General features: G+C 41.6%; 1 protein-coding gene across 1 annotated transcript; it reads right to left on the reverse strand.

Annotated features, from left to right (window-relative positions):
• Positions 1–361: 361 nt before the first annotated feature.
• On the reverse strand, positions 362–22,143 carry LOC146003446 (uncharacterized). The gene is made up of 3 exons (XM_083141730.1): positions 21,286–22,143; positions 20,910–21,045; positions 362–4,518 (listed from the first exon to the last, which is right to left on the reverse strand). The coding sequence occupies exons 1-3, from the start codon at positions 22,141–22,143 to the stop codon at positions 362–364; spliced, it is 5,151 nt and encodes a 1,716-aa protein (XP_082997856.1).
• Between the last annotated feature and the right edge of the window lie 4,285 nt (positions 22,144–26,428).

Consider the following 26,428-nt stretch of genomic DNA (forward strand, 5'->3'; position numbering starts at 1 on the left):
TAAAGCTATCCCCTTCTCCCCAAGAGAATTGTTTGCGATTGCCGTAACTGTTTCACCATACTGATTTTTGTACGGATGCAGTAGACGTTATTGCTTATAAATGCTATATTTGATGAATACACATGATTACATACACAAACTAAGAAGTACAACTAGATTGTGTTCCCGCAACACACACGCACGTCTTCGTAGAATGTTCCACTGCTGCCGACTGAGACTGTCTTGAGGCAGTGTTGCCAACTGTTCACGCCGCTTCACTGGCGTGCTGCAAGTCCCACTAAAATACACTGATTAATGATTAAAACCTGAACATTCTCCCCCCTCCTTGATTTACTAAATCAACATAAAACACTACAACAAATTATTTCTCTGTTGGAAAAGGGATGAGTTTATGAATTGGTCTTTTAAATGTACCCTGAGTAGTGCGAACGTTCACTACTCTCACAAGTTTATCAGATCCTGTGTAGACCTCTTCGATGACTCCAGTCCTCCATGTGAGGGGTGGAACATGGTCTTCCTTCATTAGCACCAGCATCCCTGGTCGGAGATTGGGTTTGGTTGTTGTCCATTTGGTTCTCTGCTGCAGGTTGTTGAGATAGTCTCTGGACCACCGCTGCCAGATGTGTTGATAGATCCGTTGAATCCGTTGCCACCGATCCAGACGATTTTCTGCTATATGTGTTACATCAAGCTCGGGAAAGGATGTTAGAGGACTACCTATTAGGAAATGACCTGGGGTGAGATAACTATTGTCAGTAGGGTCATTGGACATAGCAGTGATAGGACGTGAATTTAAACAGGCTTCGATTTGACAAAGCAAAGTTGAAAGTTCTTCAAATGTGAAGTGCTGATTTCCAGCTGCTCTTCTAAAGTGGTATTTCATTGATTTTACCGCTGCTTCCTGCAGGCCATTGAAATGGGGCGCATGTGGAGGTATGAAATGCCATAAGAATTCTTCTGATGCTGCATACTTGTGTATTGCAGTCTTGAATTCTTGAGACTCAAACAGCTGACGCAATTGTTGTAGTTCTCTGTAAGCTCCAACGAAGTTTGTTCCATTATCGCTGTATAAATTTCTACATTTTCCCCTTCTTGAAGTAAATCTCCTTAGAGCTGCGATAAAGGCAGATGATGTTAGATCTGAGACTAATTCTAGATGTATAGCCTTTGTAGTGTGACAGACGAAGACTGCTACATAACGTTTTCTCGAAATCTTGCTTCTTGCGTTTCCTGATTTCACATTAAATGGACCAGCATAATCCACTCCTGCATTGAGGAATGCTCTACCTGGCTGAAGTCTTGTTGATGGTAGTTGACCCATTAGTTGCTCTGACGCAGATGAGTTTAGCTTGAAGCAAGGTAAACAATTATGTATAACCTTCCTGATGACTTGTCTTGCTCTCGGAATCCAGTATTTTTGGCGAAGTGAGGCCAACAGTAGCTGAGAGCCCGCGTGAAGTAATCTCTGATGCTCTGCTAGTATAATGAGTCTTGTTAAATGATGCTCTGATGGCAATATGAGTTGGTGTTTGCTCTCATAGGGTATTTGAGCATTTTGTAGTCTCCCACCTACTCTAAGCATGTTGTTTTCGTCTATGAATGGATAGAGACTTCTTAATGGACTATCCCTTGTCACTTGTCCATTGCGTTGAAGATCCTGGAATGCTTCTCTGAAAACATCTTGTTGTGTTGCCTTGATTATTGCTGCCAGGCTGAGTCTCAAATCGTTTGCTGTTATCTGCTCTGTTTTCTTGTTCTCACGATTCTTTGTGTTGTGAATGAAACGCTGGCAATAGGCAATGACTCTAACTAGTTTCGATAATGACGAAAATTTGTGGATGAAGGTCGTCGATGGAACTTGAATGACTAGTGATATGACCCCCTTTCTCTCTTCTGTAACTTCTTCTTTTTCTACGTGTGACGAAGAATTTGGCCATGATGAAGATTCTTCACTCAAGAATGTTGGTCCATTCCACCACAGTGTATTGTCTTGCAATGTGGCTGGTTCTACACCTCGAGATACAAGGTCCGCAGGATTGTCATGTGATGACACGTGTCTCCATTGTGAAGGACTTGTTGAATCTTGAACTTGTGCCACCCTGTTGGCGATAAAAGTTTTCCACTTGTTTGGCGGCGATGACAGCCATGCTAGGACTATCTTAGAATCTGTCCAAAAATATACTTGACTGATTGCAAGATTGAGTACCGCTAATGCTTTCTTCATTAATTTGGCAAGTAAAACTGCTCCACATAGTTCCAGACGTGGAAGTGTAATCTGTTTAACTGGAGCCACTCTTGATTTGACGCAAAGAAGTTTAACTGCAACATCACCACTTCTGTTTGTTGACCTAACGTAGATTGCTGCACCGTAAGCCTTTGTACTGGCATCGCAGAACCCATGAAGCTGTATGTCATTGATTTTTCCTTCAATCAAGATGAATCTACTGACTCGTATATCATTGATGCGTGGTAGGTTTCTATATAACTGCAACCATTGCTGCAATAACGTCGGTGGTAAGCTCTCGTCCCAATCGATGCGTTGAAACCACAACTGTTGTAGAAATGCCTTGAAACTGATGACTACAGGACTGACCAATCCAAGAGGATCGAATATTGAAGCGATTATTGACGTTACTCTTCTTCTGCTTATTTCTGCTGCGTGGGCAGATGTTGATGCTGCCTTGTTGGCGATTAATAATTTGTCTGTGCCTGGATCCCAGAGTAGACCAAGAGTTTTTACACCTTTATCCTTATCTAACTGAAGTGGTAGCTGCACTTCTCTGTGGCTATGAGGTACTGCTTCTAAAAGTGCGGGATGGTTAGAACACCATTTTCGAAGATTGAAACCGCCACTTCGTAGAAGATGGATTAATTCTTGTTGTAATTTCAGTGCATCCTCTACACTGTCGCTGCCTGATAAACAATCATCCATGTACATATCTTCCCTTACAGCTCTTGCTGCATTCGGATACACGTGTTGTTGCTGTTCGGCTAGCATTTGTGTACATGCTGTTGCGAGGAATGAAGCTGGTTTTGTGCCATAAGTTACCGTTAAAAGTTCATAAGTGTCTACTGGGCTGTCTGATGAGTATCTCCAGAATATTCTCTGCAATGGTAAGTCGTCTTCATGCACCATAATTTGGCGGAACATTTTCTCCGTGTCTGCCGTAAATGCTATGCTGTGTGTGCGAAATCGTAGAATGATGGAGTACAGATCTTGTTGCAGAATTGGACCTGCTAGTAAAATGTCGTTAAGTGAGTTTCCAGATGTAGTTTTGGCGCTGGCATCATAGACAACTCTGGTCTTAGTTGTGCTGCTGTCTGGCTTGAATACTGGATGATGAGGCATGTAGAATACTTGTGTGTCATCCTTGACTGTGTCTGATTCTAACTTTCTCATGTGTCCTAAATTCTCGTATTCCTTCATGAAGTTATTGTAATCTTCTTTCAGAGCTGGCTGCCTCTTCAATCTTCTCTCCAGTTGTTCCAGTCTACTCATGGCTTGCTGAGTTGAATCTCCTAATTGTGGATGATTTGGGCGTTTAGGTAGACGTACTATGAAACGACCAGATTCGGAACGCGTTGTATTTAATTTAAAGTGCTCTTCACATAGTTCTTCTTCCTTTGATCTGTGTGGCGACTCTATTCCTTCCAACTCCCAGAAGCGCATAAGTTGTTTTTCCAAACTGTCATCTGTTCTTAGAAAACATGCAGTGATTGATGAGTTGCATTCTTGAGGCATGGATCCACCCAGTATCCATCCAAGTTGCGAATCTTGCAGAACAGGGTAATTGCCTTCTCTACTTAGACGTTCTGGCTTCAGTATGGAGTAGAAAAGACCTGCGCCCAAAAGAATGTCTATCTTGCCAGGTTTATTGAATGTGGGGTCTGCCAGTGCGATGTCCGTTGGAATATTCCATGTATCGTAGTTTATGTGCTCTGCAGGCATATCTCCAGTGATTTTTGGCAGAACTGAACAAGAGATTGTAGTTGAGAAGTCATTCGCAAGTGATGAAATGTTCACATTCACACTGAAGCGAGTTTCCGACGTTGAGTTATTTATCCCATGAATTGGAATGTACGCCCTTTGTTTCTTGAGACGCAGTCTTTGAACGGTTTCCTCCGTTACGATGTTTGATTGACTTCCATTATCTAGTAAGGCACGACATGTGACCAATCTTCCGTCCTTATCCTTCACTTGTACCAAAGCAGTTGAAAGTAGAACATGCGATGTGTGTCTGGTCTTGAAACTGCAGTATGATGCTTGCGTATTTTCCCGATTGTGAGTCTCACTCTCCGCCACTGAGCCTTGGGTGTCGGTGTGTCTGTTCTGTGTTTCCCTTCGAACAGCACCGAGCTTCCGTTGATCATCGTGCAGCAAAGTGTTGTGCTTCTGTGAACATGCTCTGCAATTGCCTGATTTACAGTCCTTGCTTCGATGTGGCTTCAAACAGTTCCAACACAATTTGTTTTCACGCACACACTGTCTCCTTTGATGTACATTTGCACTGAGAAAACCTGGGCATGCATACAGAAAATGAGAAGGCTGTTGTTTACAATACAAACATGCATTTGATGAAGAAGCCAAATATGAATGTGACTGTTGTGTAGTTTTGTTTTGTTTGGTCCTTGCCTCATTGAATTTATTATCCCTTGGTATCTGGCTGATTTGCGGTTTGATAGTTTCTAGAGCTTGACATTTATGCTCGAGAAATGTAAAGAATTCTGAGAGTGGTGGGAAGTCTTGCTCAGTGTGAGTTAATAGCGCTGAACTAGCTGTTCCCAAGCTACTGTGTAGTTGCCTTCAGTGATTGGCAAATTCTGGATTAAGCGTAGTGCCTGACCCTTCACAGCTGATTTCAAATAATGGAATTTCTGAATTGCAGATAAGGTGTCATTATTGTGCACTAAGGCTACAAATGTATCCGAAAACCCTAACCATTTGTCGTAACTACAATCAAAAGTAGGAAGAGAAATCGAAGGTAGCTTGAGCTGGTTGTCTTTATTTGTAAATTTCTGAGCAGCTGATTCTTGACCCTGATTATTGATTGCAGCATGTTTAGAAATTATGTTTTGCATTTGAACCTTTATTTGAAAGTACAACTCTTCAACTTCAATGCGGTAAGTTTCATGTTCTTCTGACTCGTCGTCTTCGAGTTCCAGCTGTGTTTGCACTTCATTGAATTTTGCCCAAACATCTGATAAATACAGAGCACGGCATTTCACCTCCTCAATATTTTGAGTTTCCTCAAAGTTCTGAATGAATTCTAACAAACGTGTAAGTTGCCCCTTTACAACTCCGCGCTGTCGTGTTAATTTCTTCCGTGCTTCTTGATTCATTATAAAAGGAAGGGAAAGAAACAAGAGGGAAGGAATTGAGCTTGTGTGGGTGTTGTGTTAGCAGAAATGACTGACCTTTGTACAGCTGATTGCCGCTCCTGACTCCAGACGTCAACAAGGCTGCTCGGAGCTCCGTTGTTGATAGTGGCTGCAACACGAGAAGAATTGCTGGCCGCGACGAAATGAACTGCGCGCGAAATGTGCCACGCCCGAAATGTTCATGTAACTTTCTCAGTTCCCGTACTGAGAAATATACGTATGCTGCTATGTTCAATGTATGTAATACACAATAATGATGCTGTTCACTGTGTAATACACTAACCGAATGTACCGAGTGTGTTCTTGAAGCGACACGCACATAACTGTACTGCAATGACTGTTTTTCACATCACAAACTACGCACTTGATAACGTCCACAATGGCATCCGACCGCACGGAGGACCATAAATGTTTGCGATTGCCGTAACTGTTTCACCATACTGATTTTTGTACGGATGCAGTAGACGTTATTGCTTATAAATGCTATATTTGATGAATACACATGATTACATACACAAACTAAGAAGTACAACTAGATTGTGTTCCCGCAACACACACGCACGTCTTCGTAGAATGTTCCACTGCTGCCGACTGAGACTATCTTGAGGCAGTGTTGCCAACTGTTCACGGCGCTTCACTGGCGTGCTGCAAGTCCCACTAAAATACACTGATTAATGATTAAAACCTGAACAAGAATGGAGTTAAGAGGACACAAAGGGGAAAGAGGTGATGGTCAAAATGGAAGGGCGAATCTTAAACATACACTTCACATACATTTCGTACAACATATGCTCCGATAGACCAATTGGAACTGGACCCACAGTTACCCACAGTTACAAATGGCATTCCAACCACTGTGTAATGTGCCTGCACCATGGATTGAGCCCAGGACCCCTCCATTACAAAGTGACAGAGCATTAGCACTACACCATCGGGGATACCCAACATACAATTAAGTGAAATTATTTCAATTATGTAAGCAATTATCTAGCTCAGGCAAAACAGTCACAAATATTAGGTTAACTTCCAAAGATTTATTTTCAAGTATTCTACATATACAAAACATACTAAATGTGCATCAACGGTTTTCTAATATCCCGTTCCTATTCTATGTCATTATGGTATAGAAAATTGTACAAGTTTCCATGCACTCGACTACAGATGGATGGATGACCATTCCACTCATTTGAACTCTAAAATCATGACAGAAAAATATGGCTACAACTATTTTCACCAGGTGGTGAGAATAGCATGTAGGGCTATTTTCACCGGATGGTGAGAATAGCATGTAGGGCTATTTTCACCGGATGGTGAGACTAGCATGTAGGCCTATTTTCACCAGGTGCTGAAAACAGCACCTAGGGCTATTTTTGCTAGCAAAATAATTACCTGAATCATAACATTGCATTTTATCTTATTTTATTATATACATTGGCAGTATTGCTGAACGTACTGCTAAGAAGTTATATTAAATTAAAAATGGGTGTGACTACCAGTCACCAGGTAGTGAGAATAGCAGAAAATGCTGAAGACCAGAAATTACATGATCAGGTGTTGGAAAGTATTTACCAAACCGAAGCAATTTTAATGCTAAAAACCCTAAACTTGACCAACCTAACTTAACAATGAAAGCATTTAGGAAGGTAATACTCCTTCGTACGTATGTGACATATTAGCAGGACTAGTCTACATCAGAACACCTTGCGGTGCATTTTCAACTCTGTGATGTGCAGAAAAGAAGTACTTGTCTCCTTCACGAAAATAAATGCACACCAACAATTAAAGAATACACACATCCGTGCAGCAGACCAGGTCAGGTTGCAGAACATGCACATGCAGTTTAAAATCTGGTGAAAGTAGCTCAAAAGCTAGCCTCACCACCTGGTGAAAATAGTCACTCCGAAGAAGGCTACGAAACTCCCTTATGTGGCAACCAGAAAAAAAGATTAAAGTGAAATGGACAGCTAACTTCTTAAAAATTCACATAATTGTTACTGTATTGACTAGATAGAATATTTATACTTACATTTGAGCAACATCTGCAACTGGGTGTCTAACTATGTACTTTCCTCTTGATCTGACTGCTTCTGATATTCACTGAAATAAAGATTTAAAAATGTTATTTAATGTGAGCTAACATAATGAAGTGCTAAAAGTGCCAATAAGTTGAATTTGGTTCATCATAAAATTGAAAAGTTAGAGTAGGCATATATGAGGAAGACTTGACATCCATCGGCTACCAATAATAAACAGTACCGGAATCCTGTACTAGCATGGATGAAAACATTCATTTTACACTTAACATGTACATTTTTCTTGCAGGATAAAATATGAATCTCGTATTAATATTCCATTGTCTACCATTAATATATGGTACATTCTACTAAAACAACAACGTGAACACCATTTATATTTGGCCGCGACTATTTTCACCAGGTGCTGAGGAACAGCATATATGTATTTGCACCAGCAAAAGTAATTACCTAAATCATACCATGACATTGTATTTTATCTTATTTTATTGCATTCATTGGCAGTGTTGCTGAACTTACTCCTACGAAGTTATTTTATATTAAAAATGGGTGCGTCACCAGGTAGAGAGAATAGCATAAAGTGCTCAAGACCAGAAATTACATGATCAGGTGTTGGTAAGTATTTACAGAAGTAATTTTAATGCTAATAGCCCTAAACCTGACCTGCCTAACCTAACAATGAAAGTAAATGAACACCAATGTAAGCTTCATACACATCAATTAAAGAATACACACATCCATTTAGCAGGCCAGGCCAGATTGTAGATGATGCACATGCATAATGTCTACCAGTCAAGAAATCATGCATGTGGTCAATAATTTTTGCTATTTTTTACACTACAGTGAATTTACATTGTTATATACCTCTACTGGTGTTTATAAAATTGTAAATATAAAATTGCCTTGAGTTGTATTTAATTTTTTTTCGATTTGTTAAGTATTACATTGTATTACATGCGTCAAGGTTTGTAAAAATATTTTAAAGTAATATGGCCCAGGATTTTCGGAAGGGAGAGGGGTTACGCATACTATTTTTGGTGGTGAGTCCTGATTTTGCCATTTTTCCCTGTCTTTGAGGTTCGTTTTTTTCTTTTTTCTTTCTTTTTTTTTAAAAAAAAAGGAATACTAGGTCAAATGGGGTTATTACCTCACCAACCCTCCCTTGGGCACGTCACTGGAGATAAATGAGTAAGCATTTGATCATACTGGGAGACGAAACATTAGATGTGTTGGGAACGGAAGGGTTTTTCACTGTGCATTAATTGTTTCGTGATCCACCTGTATTCGAGAAGACTTCCTTTGTTTCGTGCCGATCGGGAGGTTATTTCAGTCGTTCACCGCCAGAGTGACGGCCGTTCGGCGGACTCTTCATGCAACAGGTCCCGGCAAATTGCATTACAGGAAGTCCGTAACAGAAACCGCTTGTTTTCTAATGTTTCCACTTTTCACAATTACAGTTACAATTACAATTGAAATAAGCACGTACCTTGTCGCAAGTATGCTGGAAAAGGTGTCCTCTCAAATACAAATATTTCTGGCACCATATTTCTGACATCTAATCTTAGATTAGTCATCGCTACTTTATCCTCAGTTGTCACGACAGCGCCGGCAGCTTATCGGGGGTTGGGTGAGTTGTCAGCCGCGAGAGGGCGCTTCATACTGCACGTGTCGGCAGTGATGCCAACCGTAGGGACATGTCCCTAAGCATAGGGACTTTTCACTAAATTTCGCCCGCGTAGGAACGTAGGGACAGATTTTGCCAAATGAGGGAAAACGTAGGTACTTTTTTCAATCTTGGTAAATGACATTTTATGAATTAGTTTATCTGGATACTTTAGCGAAGAGGAGAAAAAAGAACTAACTAACAAATCTCCATCAGAATTTTGGAACATGTTATCGGTTACCAAAAACTTTCAAGGCAAGTTCCTTTTTGAAAACATTTCCACTCTCGCGAAAATAGTGATAACATTGCCACATTCTAAAGCGGAAACGGAAATAATATTTTCAATGTTAAGTGATACAAAAACAAAAAAGAGAAATAAAATGGGACCAGAATTGTTAAAGACTGCAGGAAATACAGCATCACCAACCAACATCTATCTCTGCACAGCAGCAGCATGTATGACTTCAAATAACATAATCAACAGTAAACGACTCAACGTTATTCATTAGGGGTGTGCGGGATCCTTTACTTTAAAAAGTCGTTAATTCTCGACGTTTTCTGCCTTGTAAGTTTCTGGAACTTATCGAAAATTGTAAGTTTTTATTCTAGAAATGCAAAAACAATCACTTAAAGTGAAAATGACTTGTAAAATTCGAGATTTCCAGTGCTTCGGGAAATTTCGAACATTTCCCGTCCCGAAAATTTTCCGACTTGGTCGGGAAATTGCAAATTTTTCAGTCCCGAATGTCGGGATTTAAAAAAATTACCGTCCCGATCCCGTCCCGACCCAAAAAATTCTGTCCCGCACACCCCTATTATTCATTAAGGCAAGAATTTACAATACCGGACCCTTCTGTAATTTCTATGCTACGTCTTATACTCACGAAATAATTATTCGTGATGATTTATCTCAAGTTAACATGTTGGGGGGAGGGGGAAAAAATGTTAATTAACGTGTAGAAGTTGTAAAATAAGCATTTCAATTCTCGCAATGATTCTCCGTATACAAGTATGGTAGCCATATTTGTTGATATGAACAAATTACAATTAGTTACGCTGTCTACAGCGTTGCCACACTGTTGATTTCATACTTGGAGAGCATGGATTGTGTAAGAATAGCGGAAGAGAACAGTAAAAAAGTTGTTAATGTTATACAGATTGTTAGGTGGAGTGTGCAGGAGGGCTAATTAATAAACTTATTCATTTCAGTATATTGCCCAAAGAACGTGCTTACATGTGACAGCGACAATCACGATGTAGAAGAACTGATTTGATTACAGGTAAATTTGGCAACATTACATCAATCATAAAATTGCAGGATACTAAAATGGCGTCTTCGATGATGTTAAAGTGCTACGAAAAAAATATTTTTTATCGGTTCGTAATCACAATTACCGCAAAACCATTCAGGAATAGCCCCACTGAGCATTCTCGGTAAGGTTAGGTTAAGTTAGGTTAGGCAAGGCAAACATAGTTAAAATTTGGGCTCGAAAAACGGGTAGCCCAACAAACCATTGACGGATAGCCCCACGAACCATTCAGGTACAAAAAAGGTAAAGTGTTCCCCTGTGCATAGCACCACGCCATGAAGGCGTATAGGGGGTGTGAGGGTAACGCCCCACACTTTCTTGATCCGGTCGTGAGTTGGGGTGATGTGATCAGCATCACGCCCCTGACCGCCTTTACCCCCCAGGGTTTCCCCCAGGTACCCATGTTATTCGACGCTGGGTAGGCGCCGGGGCCGCTTCCAGGTACGGTTAGGTTAAGTTAGGATAGGCAAATGTAAATTCGCTCCTTCATTAATTGTGGAAGCACCGAGCAGAAAGATTTGGTAAGTAAATGTGTATATTTTATCTTCTGTTTTGCATGCTCATGAGGTGATAATTTTTTTAGTCGCTTTACTTGGCGTAGGGACATTTGGTCAGTTGTAGGGACATTTTGACTACGTCTGTAGGGACATTGCCGAAAAATGGTTAGCAACACTGTCGGCTACCAGACGTCAGTGTACGTTCATGTTCACTTCTGTTTGCGTTTATCAGTACACGTGTTGCTTATACTGTGTTATTGTAATGTGCTACTCATGGCCAGTGCTTTATTGTGTGTTAATTGTTATTCATTCATTAGTTATGTCGTTAAACAAATATAGTCTTGAACAGAGAGTTTTTATGTACGATAATTACGTGAAAACGTATTCTTGCAGAAAAGTGGTCAGGGAATTACGATAGACAGGATCTCTTGAACCTAAGAAACGTGTTGTATTGCTGTTAAAGGAGGTCATTTTCAACATCTCTTATAACACAGGAGGTTAGTGATCATCATTATTATTACTTTTAAATATCATTTTACGCTTTCGGTTTGCTTTATGCGCCGGGATGCTGTCTTCCCTTTGTGACAACTGACGATAAAGTAACGATGTCTAATCTAAGATTTTCTGTCAGAAATAAGGTGCCAGAAATATTTGTATTTGGGAGGACACCTTTTCCACACACACACACACAGCATCCTTGCGACAAGGTACGTGCTTATTTCAATTGTAATTGTAACTGTAATTGTGAAAAGTGGAAACATTACAAAACAAGCGGTTTCTGTTACGGACTTCCTGAACGCAATTTGCCGGGACCTGTTGCATGAAGAGTCCGCCGAACGGCCGTCACTCTGGCGGTGAACGACTGAAATAACCTCCCTGTATAACAAGACAGTGGAAGCTGTGACAGGCATTTTTGAACACTTGTGAGTGCTAAGGCCTGAATCTGAACAATTTGGTGGGTTTCGGCTTTTATAAGAGCTGAAAAATGGGAGGACAAGACACGTTAGTGGTGTTCAGGTTCGAATCAGAGAGAAATATTCGAGAGCTGTCTGCGTCCAGTTCGCAGCCCACAATTTGAATCTCACGTTGTCGAGTGGATTGTCCATCCCGTGCATGTGTAACAGCTTCGTAAAAACACTCAAAGACACCATAGATGTTTTTATGTCTGATGAGATGAAATGGACAAACACACATACTGAGATGGTTCCAGCACACAATATTAATGCATGGAAACAGAGGAGTCGAGTGGTAAAAAATGTTCCGATTTCACGTTCTGATTAAAATGATAGCCTTACAGTGGCAACGATTTAAGAGATAGTTGTTCCCCATTTTTTATTTTTTTGCCTCAACATTATGACCTCTTAATGTTAAGCCTTGGCTACCAAGAGAAAGTAAACTTTCCTTGCAACGCCCTCCGCACCTCCCCCCCCCCCCGTTTTGGAACCCAATTGCCACCTCTGGTCTTAAACACACAATTGTGAGGTTCTTACTATACCCCTTAAAAAAATGGTGTTGAGCCCCCCCCGAAAGGAATTCCTGGATACGTGCCTGCTTCCGGGCAAATAAAAAAAAAACCTTGCTTATAAGAGCAAGTAGCCCCTTTTCATGAACACGAAAAATATTAAAATTATGGCCTAAAATAAATATGTTCTATTGTATGGAGATAATATTTAAACTGGTGTTGGGGCGTTGTATTTCACGATTCGTATTCCTTCATTAGGAATTACTTTCAGATAAACATGCATTTTTCCCTTCCCTCCTTGTAAAATATATGTATATCTTACGTTCGAACACTGCTTTTGCAATAAAATACTGACACTTCCGGACAAATAAAAAAAACATTGCTTACAAGAGTAAGCAGCCCCTTATCATGAACACGAAAAATATTAAAATTATGGCCTAAAATAAATATGCTCTATTGTATGGAGATAATATTTAAACTGGTGTTGGGACGTTGTATTTCACGATTCGTGTTCCTGCATTAGGAATTACTTTCAGTTACACATGCACTTTTCACTTCCCTCCTTGTAAAATATATGTATATCTTACGTTCGAATTGCAAAGGTTTTGAATACACTCATTTCTATACACTACACTCCTTGGCTTCAATACTTACTTTTATAATTTCACAGTCTAACACCACACTAGAGGTTGTTGTCTTCTAAAAGAGTATGGCCGCCATGCCTTGCCTCGAGTGGCGTCTTCTCGGCATACATTGCGTTGCATTTGTTTCTATCACAGCAGTAGCGCCAACCCACTGTAGTTTGAGTAGCAACTTTTAAGAGCGTATTTATTAACCCGTTTATACGTTTTAGGATCAATCATAACTATTCACGGCACAGATAAATGTTTTATAACATTTAAAAAATGTGTTTATACATTTATTTCTTATTGCATACAGTATTTGTGAAAGAGAAGTTGGATTCACTGTGTTGAACGTTCTCTTACTTACGGGGAAAATTCTGTAGAATGAAGCTACGGTGAATAACCTGTATCTTTTACGGAGTAATCAATGTAAAGTAACGGCAATTTTTTACAGTGTATCTATGCCAAACTGCAATAAATGAAGCATGACAATCTCTTTTGAATCGATCTTTCACGAGCTATACTAGAAATAACAGATCTCATAGCTCAGGTAGTTCTTTTTTAACAAAAGAAGTGTTATCCCTAGTTTATATTGCATATTTTTCTCGTTAAAGTGTAAAATTCGGTGTTATTCTGAAAAATGGTGTAATTCACGTTATTTCGCGATTCTGAAACACCGAAAACTTGCCTCCCTAAGCTAAACGAATAAATTTTAAACACTTTATTTTACTTTCCTCAACTTTTCGGTGTTATTGTTAAAACGAAAACTTCACTTCCCTACGTATGATTATAGTATTTCCAATAGCACACTTTTAGGGTGATATAAAGAACCGTATGTAGGCGTAACTTGGCGAGGGCAAGAGGGGGCACAACTTATTTAAAATTTAGACGTTGATGGTACTTTTGTTAACCTCGGACCCGAGTAGCGAAGTAATGAGTATTTTTTTTATGATTTCACAAGTGTAACGTTTAACAATCTCCTGGAAACTTTTCGATTCCTTCCCCCCAAATGTAAAACCCAACTTCGACTCTGTCCCCAAAGTGAGGTTCCAAGTTACGCTCATCAGTAGATATAATTTTTAGTTTCTTTTATTTATGAAGGGATATGACCGGGATGGGCGTCACCAGAAGTTTTCGTAGTGAAGGTCAGGCCACTGATGAAACTTTAATAATAGAAATAATAACCATATATATTATAATTACCAATCATGCATGTCCACTACAGTTATAACTCATAACACATGAATTACATGTAAGAAGTGGTTCGTAGATTATAAATTATTTTATAAATTATATGTTCGTTTTGTATTTATTGACATTACCATGATGCAGCAATTCGATGCTTCTTAGCTCTAGTGCTCCGTGAGGAAATGAAACGAAAGAACTGTAATTCAAAGAAATGCAATATAGGCCCTACGTATATATATATATAATATATATATATATATATATATATATATATATAAGCTCAATTTGAATAGATTAAAACTTACCAGAAGCCCTAAAATTACTTCTTCAGTGTATCACATAATACTAGGTTGTTCGGAAAAAGCACTTAAGTCAAAAATGGAATTTTACAGAAAACAGGTTTTTTTCTTTAATGTTTATTAACAGCAAGCATTACAGATATGATATACATGCTGGATCATCAGTTTACAATGTTTACACATGCTAAATATAACGTTATACGTGACTTTAATGAGAGCAGCAGAAAATCTCAGTTTGTGCCTTTTCCAGAACACCCTAGAATTGTTCGGGGAGATAGGCTTCCCTGATAGAGTAGTGATGAAAAAAGCAGTTCCGTACCACTGTATTTCAAGTTAACTATTGAGTAGGCCAATGATCTGTAGAAAGTTAATACCAATCACATCTCAAAGCGAGTATTTTTCGAAGCAGGTTGTGAGCCTGAGTAAGCAGAATCTGCTTAGCTGGTTGCGTGGCTATAACCAACAAAATTCTTCAAATAACTTCATGAGGTCTCAAAATTTCGGAAATTATCTGATACAGACTGTTCTAAGCTCATAATAAATAATTAATAATCATGTAATTAGTAACTGGCGCGAGATCCTCGCGTTGCCCTTCCTTAGGACTGTCCGTGATACCAGATAACCGAATATCTGACAGGATTGTTTTTTCTTTTTAATTTTTTCCCCTCTCTTTTCAAATCATTATTTTTGTTAACTTTTATCCATTACGTGTGGAGGAATTTTAGCCATGAATTATATCCTTCAGATGCGGATCCACGGGGATGACGATGAGGGCGATCGCCCCTCCCAAATCAAATGCCTTGACCAGATTTTTGTATGCATTTAATCTATTTTTTATTTGAATATCAATATTACATATGTGAGATAGGCCAATGTTTCATTGGTGTAAACATTATGGTTGGCTATGATGGATATTTTGTAAATATTGTAATAGCGAATGTCAATTGTCATAATAATAATTAATATTATTTGTAACTAATTCTGTATTGAGGTCTTCTGCTAGTAATCTACATTTCAAATCAAAATTAAGTAAATATATAAATAACGACCCCAATGCTTTATGTATATTTTTACATTTTCCTGGCTCAACAAGGACGACATTATTCTAGACAAAAGTCCTTGTTTTATTGTTTCCATACTTTTCGTCGAATCCTTATATTGTTAGTTTTATCACAACAATGCAAGGATATAACAATGATGGATGAAATTTAAAAAAATATCCTTTACTTGTGGATTTACTTACAGGTTATGGTACACAGATTTATTACCTCGAGTAAAAAACAAACTCATGAATCATTGGAAAGACTGGTGCAAGGAACAATTTATGGGTAATACAGATGGATAGCAGATTTTGCAAATGAAAATCCATGGTTTCATTCATATAAACTTCCACAGCAAGTCATAGTTTTCATCAATAGATTAAGAACAGGACATGTACGCACACCAGCACACTTATCAAAAATTCATATTGTAAGTCAACAAAATTGCAAATGTGGTAATGAAACCCCTGATGCACAACATTTAGTCTTAGAATGTCCATTTTCTTACAACAACGAATCATACTCTACAAAGGTTTACAACGATGAAAAATTCCATTCCCAGTGTTACTATCAGAATTATCTACTCCACTTGTCTGTCTTCTATACGGATATGCACTAAAATGTAGACTTGAAATGTAAAAGTGATCAGAATGAAACAGTGCAAATATAAGTGATTAGTTATATAATTGATTTCAATCTGTGACAATCTAATCTACCGAACCCGGAAGAACTACAATAACAGAAACGTGACTAAAGTCAACAGGATATAAACGTTGATAGGGTCATATAAAAGAAGAAGAAGAAGTACTTGTGGTGCATTTGGACCTAGCATCCTCGTTTTCATCCTATACATCCCCATGCACTGTAGTGTTAGATATTGTTAATGTAAGGAACTATGTAAATATTGTTTAGATGCACCTCCGCGGAAAAATCGCCCTTCTCAGGTGCAATTCTTCGATCCGCCACTGGTGTCTTCTAACATAAAATCACGTTTTGGGAATCATGAAAACTATTATTCTTTGTAGAGGAAGTGGCAGAACTTGAAAACATCAAGTTCTCATCTAGTTGCTGCATTTTACACTCAGTTTTTGGTGTTCATTTTTCCCTTCGGTTACCTTGCTGGATTGATCCACTGTTCTACACACATTTTGTTAGAGAAATGAAAGTACCAATTCTTTACTAATTTGAGGATGCTGAAAACGAAAATGACATTAAAAAAGTTCGATTGGCTCTCATTTTGTCGTAACAGAGGGGGTGTGGGAGAGGGGGCACATTCAAACGACCCTGCTCAACTCGAATATATATGGTAACACTGCTGACGGTATGGCACGTGGCATTCCAGTATATCACACCATCCTTTGCTGTTTTAGATCCCCTCAACATTGGCCAGCTTGTATTCAGTTGTGCAGTATCTCCAGAGTATTGCTAGATTTGGTATATGCAGTATGTACAGCGATGTGGGAACACTGGTGGTTATTTGGCAACGTAGCATCTCAACAACAGCACTCCATTTCGACATGTCATGTATCAGGGAAGAATTTCACCACCTTTGACTGCTAGCGAACCCCAAGATAACTAACTAACTAACTCTCTAGCCTTCTTAAACCCGAATGTTTATTGCTTGAGCAACACAAACCTTCCATCTGTCCCTATCCTGGGCACGATCAATCCAATCTTTTCCACCCTTTACCGATTTCCTTTAGGTCCATCTCAACGTTATTCCTCCATCTTCGTCTTGGCCTTCCTACAGGCCTCTTACCATCAGGTTTCCCAACAAGAATTCTGTAAACCATGAGATAACACAAGCCGAATTAAATAACCTAACCAGGGACTCAGAACTTCCCAAAAATAAAGCCGAATTGTTGGCCTTACGGCTGCAACAATGGAATCACCTGGCGGATGATGTGAAGGTACAGACAAATAATTTCTTCCATTTTTCGAAACGAAAGGAGACCTGACTGCATGCCAGGACAAAGGCTTCTTTGCATAGATTAATATATCATATTAGACCGAGGACTGGAGACTTTCTATTGATTCCTCCAAGTTCTCTCTTAAAGCGGTTTTGCTGCACGACGGTGATGTTCTAACTTCAATTCCTGTTGTCATGTAGTTGACATTAAGGAAACTAATGAAAGCATGAAAGAAATTCTTCGGTGATGTTGAGTGAACTGCTTGGAATGAATTTCGACAAGTGTGTCATAGTTGTCTGGGGAACAAGAGAGCAAAGAACTATGAACAACTCGTGGAGAAACTTCTGACGTCTTACCGAGAAGACTGGAAATTCAACATTCATAGTATTACTTAATTAATTTTATTTCTTTGTGCTTTGCTGTTAGTGGTTATTTCTGTTCAAGGGATTTATTTCAATAAAGAAAGGGTACTTTCTCCTACACAAAAGAAAAACATTCTTGTTGAGGATTCAGTAACCATTTATTTCAAGGCCGCCCGCAGGATTTTTTGTGGGGGAAAAGTGGGGCGGCGGCAGTGTCTAAAGTGGAGGAAACATAGAGTTGTGTGCTACGCCCTCCCTTGCCCGGGAAAACAAATGCTACCACTACATAGATAGAGGCGGCAAAATCTCCCTCGGACAAGCGAAATAGCGTTACGGTCCAGGTTAAGTTCGTGTGTAGGAACCGGTGACCAACAGTGCATAGTAATAAGCCATATCGAATAAAAACAAAGACATATGTACTTCCAAATTACCACCTATTTACCTGTAGCCGGGAAGCGGCTAGCTGCATACCTGAAAATCACGGGTAGCGACATGTATACGAAAATGATATAGCCCAAAATTAACATGAAAATAAAAAGTATATTCTATTCATAACCAACAAAAATGGAATTATTACAGGTCCCCACACTTGCACTCTCACATTCTCTCTCAGATTCAATCCACATGGGGTCATCGACACAAGAAATTATACATGACATGTACAGGTTTTATGACGACAAGCCCTAATTATTGCATTCTCAATTAATTTTATCTTACTTTTTGTCTAATCAGGTCATTTGTGATTTTGCTCCAGTGCTACTTAAATCCTAGCCGGCCCTTACTTAAGTTCACCTTTTGTTTTTAAAAAAGAAACTAGTCGGCGCGGTGACCATACATTACTTGATCAGTATAAACAAAGGCGTCTCAACGGCAATTACATTCACGTGGGCGGACGTTTTCCTTTTACAAGACCTCACGTGGTTCCAAACATAACAAATAACCTCCGTTGAGTGACGCAAACATATACTCTCTAGCAGGCGGGACTTAAACACTTCGCCGCGACGAGCAATTCACATTACCAGACAAATACTTTAACAAATAATCACATATGCGACCGGACATAGCTAGCAGCGACACAGCGCTGACACATAAAAATGAACAAACCTCAAGTAGAATATGCAATTAAGCGGGCGGCGCTTTACTCTAATAGTACGCACTTTAAACAAATACAAAGGAGCACAAACAACAATGAATTTAAGATCATAAAAAAAAATATCACAAGGAATAAGAAAAATTGACCTGAGACGAATAAATTACAAATGACAAGCGCGACGGGAGTTTGATATAAAATTTCGAGTTGAGTGGGCGTTTTCAAAATGTCGACGAATTTCAAGGGCGTTCTCTAAATCAAACGGGCCGTCACGTGTTAAGGTTCACACAGATGAATACTTTACCACCTCTCAGCTTCCGGGGTGCATCCTGGCGTCTTTATGGGCGATTGAAAACACATAGTATCCACGCGAAAGGTTTCTTTGGTCGCGACGGTGAAGATGCGAAAAGGATTCAAACACCTAGTTCCCCGGCTCCTCTTCCTCTCGGGATCGGTGGGTCTCCGTGGTATGGCGCGGTTCGGACGTCGCATCTGAGCGGTCGTTGTAGGCGTCGTCGGCGTCGTCGGGGCGTCAACATCTCTCTCTACGTCCCTCTGTCGCGGCTGGTAGGCGTCGTCGGGGCGTCAACGTGGCGGATGGTAGGCGTCGTCGGCGTATCAATAGGGCGGCGTTCGACGTTCTCTCTCTCTCCATGGCGGCGGATAGGCATCAACATCTCTCTCTACGTCCCTCTGTCGCGGCTGGTAGGCGTCGTCGGGGCGTCAACGTGGCGGATGGTAGGCGTCGTCGGCGTATCAATAGGGCGGCGTTCGACGTTCTCTCTCTCTCCATGGCGGCGGATAGGCATCATCGGCGTAGTTTCTTCTGACGTCGGGCGAATCGACGTAACGCCCTCATCTCCTTTCTTCCTCTAGCCCGCCATAGTTTCCGGTGTTCCTTGTTTCTCAAAAATTATAAATGGCGTAAGGTAATCACGGAAACACGGTTTCGCTTCAACTTCCCCCAGCGGTTGAGGTAGGCGCACTCGTGTAGACTTACTGCCTATCACACACACTGGTGTTCGCACAACACAACAAAGTCCACTGTACACGAAAGGTAGCGCGAAGGTGCTCTCGTTCCAAGAATCGCGGCAAAACTGTATATGGAGAGTTAGCACGGAGCTGCTCTCACTACAAGGATGTGTCGAAAAACCATGTCCTTCGTTTTATTTAGATTTTGAAAAACGACGCTAGGCGATCGTTGAAGCGACGCTTCCGAAGAGGTCAGTCCACTTTGCTCTATTGTCTCCAAACTAGGACGTACCGTGTCCGAAGTTGACTTGTGCGGATTAAGCTTCCGCCTGGCTGTCGCCCATAGCTCAATTGCAATCGCTGTCCACAAACTGATCAATTAGAACCGATTTGATCTGGCGTCCGTAATTGTCGCTTGATCGTGACGAAACTCCACACATCCGTCCTTGCACACATGCCGCTGCGCTGGTATAAGTTTCACATGAATCTGACCGTTGGAAACCGAGATATTTAAATGTTTGTCATTACGGTCGAATTTCCTAAGCTTTAGACGCATAGCGTGACCCTTCAGGTGCTCACCCTTAACACAAGCGAATGTCTCGTTCCTCCCGTCGGCTTGGCAAAAATCAAATATGTAATCTTACAAATTAAAACACTTAACACTTTGAATCAACACGTCTTTTTACCGCTACATACATGAATAATAATGATAATAATAATGACGGTAAATCTGACTGTCACAACCTCGCCCCTCTCCTTCTTACAAGGATTTCGTAAGCGTGAAAAATTCGCTCTACACAGGGACGGAAATTTTTTTTGTTTACAAATCCTTGAACACTCTGTATATAAAAATTGACAAGCAAATACATGAACACCCTGTATATAAAAAATGACAAGCAAATACATGAACACCCTGTATATAAAAATTTACTCTCTGAACGGCACGGACACTGTGACCTTCCAGATACATAACATATATAATAACACCCTGAATATAAACATAACACGAAGAGTATGTACACAAAACAAGAACAAGATGTGAGCATTTACGTGTCAGCTTGCATTCCTACGTCGCTCTTACTCTCGTACAGTGCTGTCCACTCTCTGCGCTTCTCATCGGAACAGTTCCACCTCTTGCAGTTCTCTATATGTTGGGGTGCTATGGTCTTCCCAGACGTGCAGTCCACTAACTCCAGAATATTGGCGGCGAGCTTGCTCTTGCAGAAGTACGGACCATCATACATGAAAAAGAGCTTCTTGATTTTCCCTTCAATTTGAGAGCTAAGTCCGTGATTTTTTACGAATGCGAGGTCTCCAGTTCGAATCTCGGCGCCGTCTCTTGCCTGTCTTTCATTGGCCTTCCTCCTGGTTTCTCTCGTCCGTTCGACGGCCATCAGGATCTTTTGTTTGACAGTTGGGTCGCGGTTGTCCTCCCTCAATCCAAAGTGACGAATTACGTCTCTCCGAGGTGTGCTGCCGAATTGTAGCTCTGCTGGTGTGAACCCAAGGGTGTCGGATTCTGTGTTGTTTAGGAGGAGTACAATCGAGGTGACGTGCTTGCTCCATTCCTGATGCTGTTTATGGCAAAATAATCTCAAGAGGCGGTTCATTTCACAGTGCATGCGTTCGACCTTGTTTGCCTGCGGCCTGTAGCTCGGGGTCCATATGGGCTTCACTGCGTATGCTTCCAAAGTGTCCCTCCAGAGGTTACTTGTGAACTGAGCTCCGCGGTCCGTGAGAATGTAGCGCGGAGTTCCGAGGTGTACAAAGTAATTTTCCGTAAGCTTCCGGAGCAGCACCCTTGTCGCGGTTGACCTGACTGGATACGCAACCAGGAAACGACTGCATCCATCCATAACTGTGAATAGGTACTTCATGCCGTCCTTGCTTTTCGGGAGTGGTCCCACGCAGTCTGCGAACAACACTTCCCGCGGTTTCTCTGCCACAAACGATGTTGGGTTTTTTGCTGCTCTGACGCGGTTAGGCTTAGTTTGCATACAAATGACGCAATCGCGCACCCATTTCTTAGCGTCTTTCCGCATCCCTTTCCAATAATAGGTACTCTCGAGGTATCTCCACATTTTCCTCCCCCCGAAGTGACCTGATTTGTCATGCGCTTCCTCCAAGATTTTCTTTCTCGCTTCAGCTGGCACATATACCCTCAGGCGATCCGGGTTGTGGACATCCGTCTTGCACAGAATCCCGTTCGCGACGACAAAATGCTCTTTCACGCGTCGCTGGCGACGTGGATCTGCGGGTTGCTGGTCTTCCAGGATACTGAAGTACTGTGCGAGCTCGGCATCTTCGTGTTGCATTTCTATAAACCGCCCGCGGCTAAAGGTGGTCAGGTACAGTGAATCGAACTGCATCAAATTTACGTGCACTTTTGTTAATCCTTTCCCCCAACGTATCTTGACAGGGCATCAGGCACAACATTCTCTCGCCCTTTCACATACTCCACCTCGAACGAGTAGCGCTGAAGGCGATTGCTCCACCTCGTTAGTCTCCCACTCCAGTTTTTTGCGCGGTGCAGCCATTGGAGATTCCGGTGGTCTGTTCTCATAATAAAGTGTCCTCCGGCCAGATAAACATGAAAGGTTTCGATGGCCCACACCACGGCCAGGCACTCGAGTTCTCCGACGGTGTAATTTCTCTCCGCCCCCCGCAGGGAACGACTGGCGTACTGAATCACACGTTTCTCCCCCTCCTTTTCTTGATACAGTACTGCGCCCACGGCCGTGATTGAAGCGTCGCACTGGACATAAAAAACGTCAGAAAAATCAGCGTGGTAGAAGCGAAGCTGTTCACAGACGGCGTCCTTTAGTTTATCTAGGGCTTCTTGGTGTTGATCCGTCCACTTCCATGCCTTTCCTTGTTTCAGCAGTTCAAATAGGGGTGACGCAAGTTCGCTGAAGTTCTGTATGAAGCGCCGGTGCCACGTAAATATCCCTAGAAGGCGCTGGATTCCTTTCCTTGATGTCGGGGGCTCGAGCTTCCTTATCGTGTCAAACTTCACTGGGTCCTGCCTCACGCCTTGCGCGTCTATGATGTGGCCCAAAAATTGCACTTCCGGTTGAAAGAAAGCCGATTTCTCGAGTTTAATTGTCATTCCCGCATCTCGTAATTTAGTGAGGATCAGGTTTAGATGTTCAAAATGTTCTTCCACATTTCTTGAAAAGCACAAGATGTCATCAACATACCACAGACAGAAATCTTTCACTTCGTCTCCGAGCACTTCCGCCATGGCGTTCGTGAAAGCTTGCACGCCGTTAGAGATTCCGAACGGAACGACGGTAAACTCATATAAGTTATCCTCGAATCCGAAGGCTGTATAAGGCATGCTCTGTTCGCACAAGGGAACCTGCCAGAATCCGGATAACATATCGATTTTTGAGAACACGTGTTTTCCATGGAACAGTTGTAGGGTGTCCTGTAGTTTTAATGTTCTGACGCGTTCCAGCTTACACCTCGTATTTAGCGCGCGAAAATCTCCGCAAATTCTGAGGCTATTGTCAAATTTCTTCACCACGAGCAGAGGATTCAAATGTACTGAGCGTGATTTCCTTATTACGCCCCACTCCAGCATCTGCTGCAGCTGCCGACGCACTTCCGGTCGATGTGTAAACGCTATCGGGTAAGGCTTACTGACAACTGGACTTTCTCCCTCGACACGGATTTCATGCGTATACTTCCGGCACTTTCCTGGCCTTTCATCAAGAACGACGGCATTATCCCTCAAAAGATTGGCGAAAACTTGCTTTTGACTCGCCGAGAGATTCTCACATGAAGCAACTGCGGCGTGCAATCTTTCCTGTACTCCTTTGTCGCGGTCGACCTCCGAACATAAAGCGACGACGGGCTGGAACTCGCCCTATTCTCCTGCGCATGACCTCCAGAATTCGACGTTAAACTCTTCGTCGCGATTATTCAAGGTTACAAAGTGTCGACCGATGTTGAGCACAGACGCATACCGGCTCAGGTAATCCATTCCTAGCAGCAGGTCCACGGACAATGACTGGACCACCAGAACCTCAACCTCAACATGATGTTCATCCAGCGTTGCCTGCAGAATGGTGTGACCGAGAGGCCTCTCTCTCGCTTTGCCCGAGAAATCGATGAGTCTAAAGTCTCGTACGTGCCGAAGTTGTGGCCTGCGCACTCCCTTTGTCACGCGCCGCCAAGTTGCCTCCGAGCATAAGCTTGCCTCACTTCCCGTGTCTAGGAGCCCCATCACAATTTCATCACCCACTCGCAGTTGTACATGTGGCGATTTCGAAGGCCAGCGGTCCTCGTGACTTTCCTCGGCTTCTTCGTCGGCGTGGATCTCCTCGTCCAGCCAAGCGGCACGAATCCTGATCGGCGTGGTCTTTGTTACATCCGGGTGGTTCGGCTCAAGCGAAGGTGGATCAGGTGTAGTCTGCCCCGCATCCGAGCCCTGACGCGAGACTTTTATTAGTTTCCCGGATGCTGGTATCCCGACGGTCCTGGCCTGGGCGAACCGCGTCTGGAATTCGGCCTGGTCTCTTCTCTCGCTGGGCTCCGTTGCGTCCTCGCTCCACGGCGTCCTGCATCTCCCCGATCTGACTCCGGGCTGACCGACCTGCTATCCGCGTGGCGCTGATAAAAGCCATCCCGGACTTGGCCGTTCTGAAAGAAGCTGTCGTTCCTCCTTGGCGACGCACGAGTCGGACCTCCACGCCGTCTCCTGCCTCTGAACGGGCGTCTTCGTTGCGGTGAAGGCGGATCTTGCAGCTGGCGGTTCCTTTCAGCCCCTGGAGCGTGGTGCTGTCCTCTCCATCCCTGCTGGACTAGATGAACGCGCGGGTGTTTATTCCGGTACGACGAATCATCTTCCGGTCGGCGCCGCTTGCTAAACTTCTCACCCCTGGTTTTCTGCCTCTCCTCCTCGCACTGAAACAGATTTTCCAGTGTGAGGGACATCGCGTCGGCGTCAAACACGCATGCTCCATTGAGATGACGACGAATCTCGTGTGGGAAATGGTACACCAGAGCGGCTATTATCTCCGCCGTGGTCATTTGGGGTTGCAGAGACTTGAACTCATTGTAACGTTTCCAAAAGTACTGGGCATACGTGAGTCATCCGCCCCTGTCGTATCGTTCGTTTCGCACCTGCATCAGCATCCTCTCGACCTGCAGGGGACGTTGAAAATAAGTGAGAAACGCTTCCTTGAACTCCTCATATGAATTGAAGTTCCCCTCGTTCCTGTCCATCCAGTTCTTGGCCCGGTCCTGCATTAAACCTTTCAGAATCAGAAGCCTATCCTCGTCAGTAGTATTGATCCCCGCTAGTGGCTGTCGCTATTTATTATTCGCAATTAATTTGCATGTACTTATAACTAATTTGCACGTACTTAGAACTAATTTGCACGTACTTAGAATTCATTTGCAGGTACTTAGAATACTTTACATTTATGTATTTGCATGTTTATAACTTTTTATGAATATATATTTATTTATTTTATGAAAAATATGTATATAGAAGGTAATTAAAGGTACTAAACGCTATGCATATGTTTTTTTATATTCATTACTGCAAAGTATGTAATGTATAAAATGTTAATATTAATGTTTATAATATTGAAAATAAGTTTTCTATGGTTTATGAACCGCTATGAACGCTGGTAATGGTACGAAAGAAGACGGTCCCGGTACTCGAACCCGCGATATGCAATGTTATTAATTAGTACTATGTAATCATGTATGTTATTATGGTATGAAACACGATGATCTCAGACGCTAGACAGAATACTGTCTCAGAATCTCGACTCGGCGGTGATGCCAGACAGAGAGAATGAATTAATATTCAACGCAGGTAGAGGAGAAAGGAATTTTGGGGAAGCGCGCTCAAGGTCAAATGACGTCACAACGTCAGGACAAAGGAAGAACCTGATTGACCAATCAGAGAACGCGTCGGTAGATTTTCAGAACCGGTTTTTTCAAGGTTAACCAGTACGCAAGAACAGGGGAAAGCTATGCAATGCCGTAGGGCAGGGGAGGGATTGAACCAGACAACAAAGGATGTCTGAGAATGCGCAGCAATGGTCAAATCTCTGAAGCTATGCGGTTTCCGCCGCCAATTAATATTCCGCTCAGGTTTGCCTCCAAGGCACAGGATGCTTTAGCGCAGGTTTTTTTTATCTGTACTATGAAGAAGGGAGAGCTATTAGGGACGGGGCCTACAGTTTTCACCATTTTCTTTTATCACGGGGTAACGAACCTAGGACCCTTTGATTATTGATTTAGGTAGTAAATGTATGTTACTGTGTGCTATTTAACTTAATTTTGAGTTTATTTTTTACCAAACTTTGACTTTATGTCAAACATTTTCACAGCTTATCCTTATTTTTACCAAAATAACACTATTTGTACTATTCAGGCAACACTTTTATTAAATTTTGGACTCACAAAGACATTTTTTTCAACGTTTAACTTATTATTTTACAACTTTATATTAATTTTTTACCAAAATAACACTATTTGTACTAATCAGCAACATTTTTTATTAAATTTTGGACTCACAAAGACATTTTTTCAACTTTTAACTTATTATTTTACAAATTTAAGTTAATTTTTTACCAA

Source organism: Lepisma saccharinum, chromosome 20, assembly GCF_977018435.1.
Source record: "Lepisma saccharinum chromosome 20, izLepSacc3.1, whole genome shotgun sequence".
Classification (NCBI taxonomy): domain Eukaryota; kingdom Metazoa; phylum Arthropoda; class Insecta; order Zygentoma; family Lepismatidae; genus Lepisma; species Lepisma saccharinum.

Excerpts from the sequence above, each read along its gene's own strand:
- LOC146003446 (XM_083141730.1), bottom strand. The coding sequence starts at position 22,143 with ATGCAACACGAAGATGCCGAGCTCGCACAGTACTTCAGTATCCTGGAA. Across the intron at positions 21,046-21,285 it reads GCAGCACACCTCGGAGAGAC|AGCAAGCTCGCCGCCAATAT; the intron begins GTAATTCGTCAC and ends TACTTCTGCAAG. Across the intron at positions 4,519-20,909 it reads GTGGACAGCACTGTACGAGA|GTTTTCTCAGTGCAAATGTA; the intron begins GTAAGAGCGACG and ends ATGCATGCCCAG.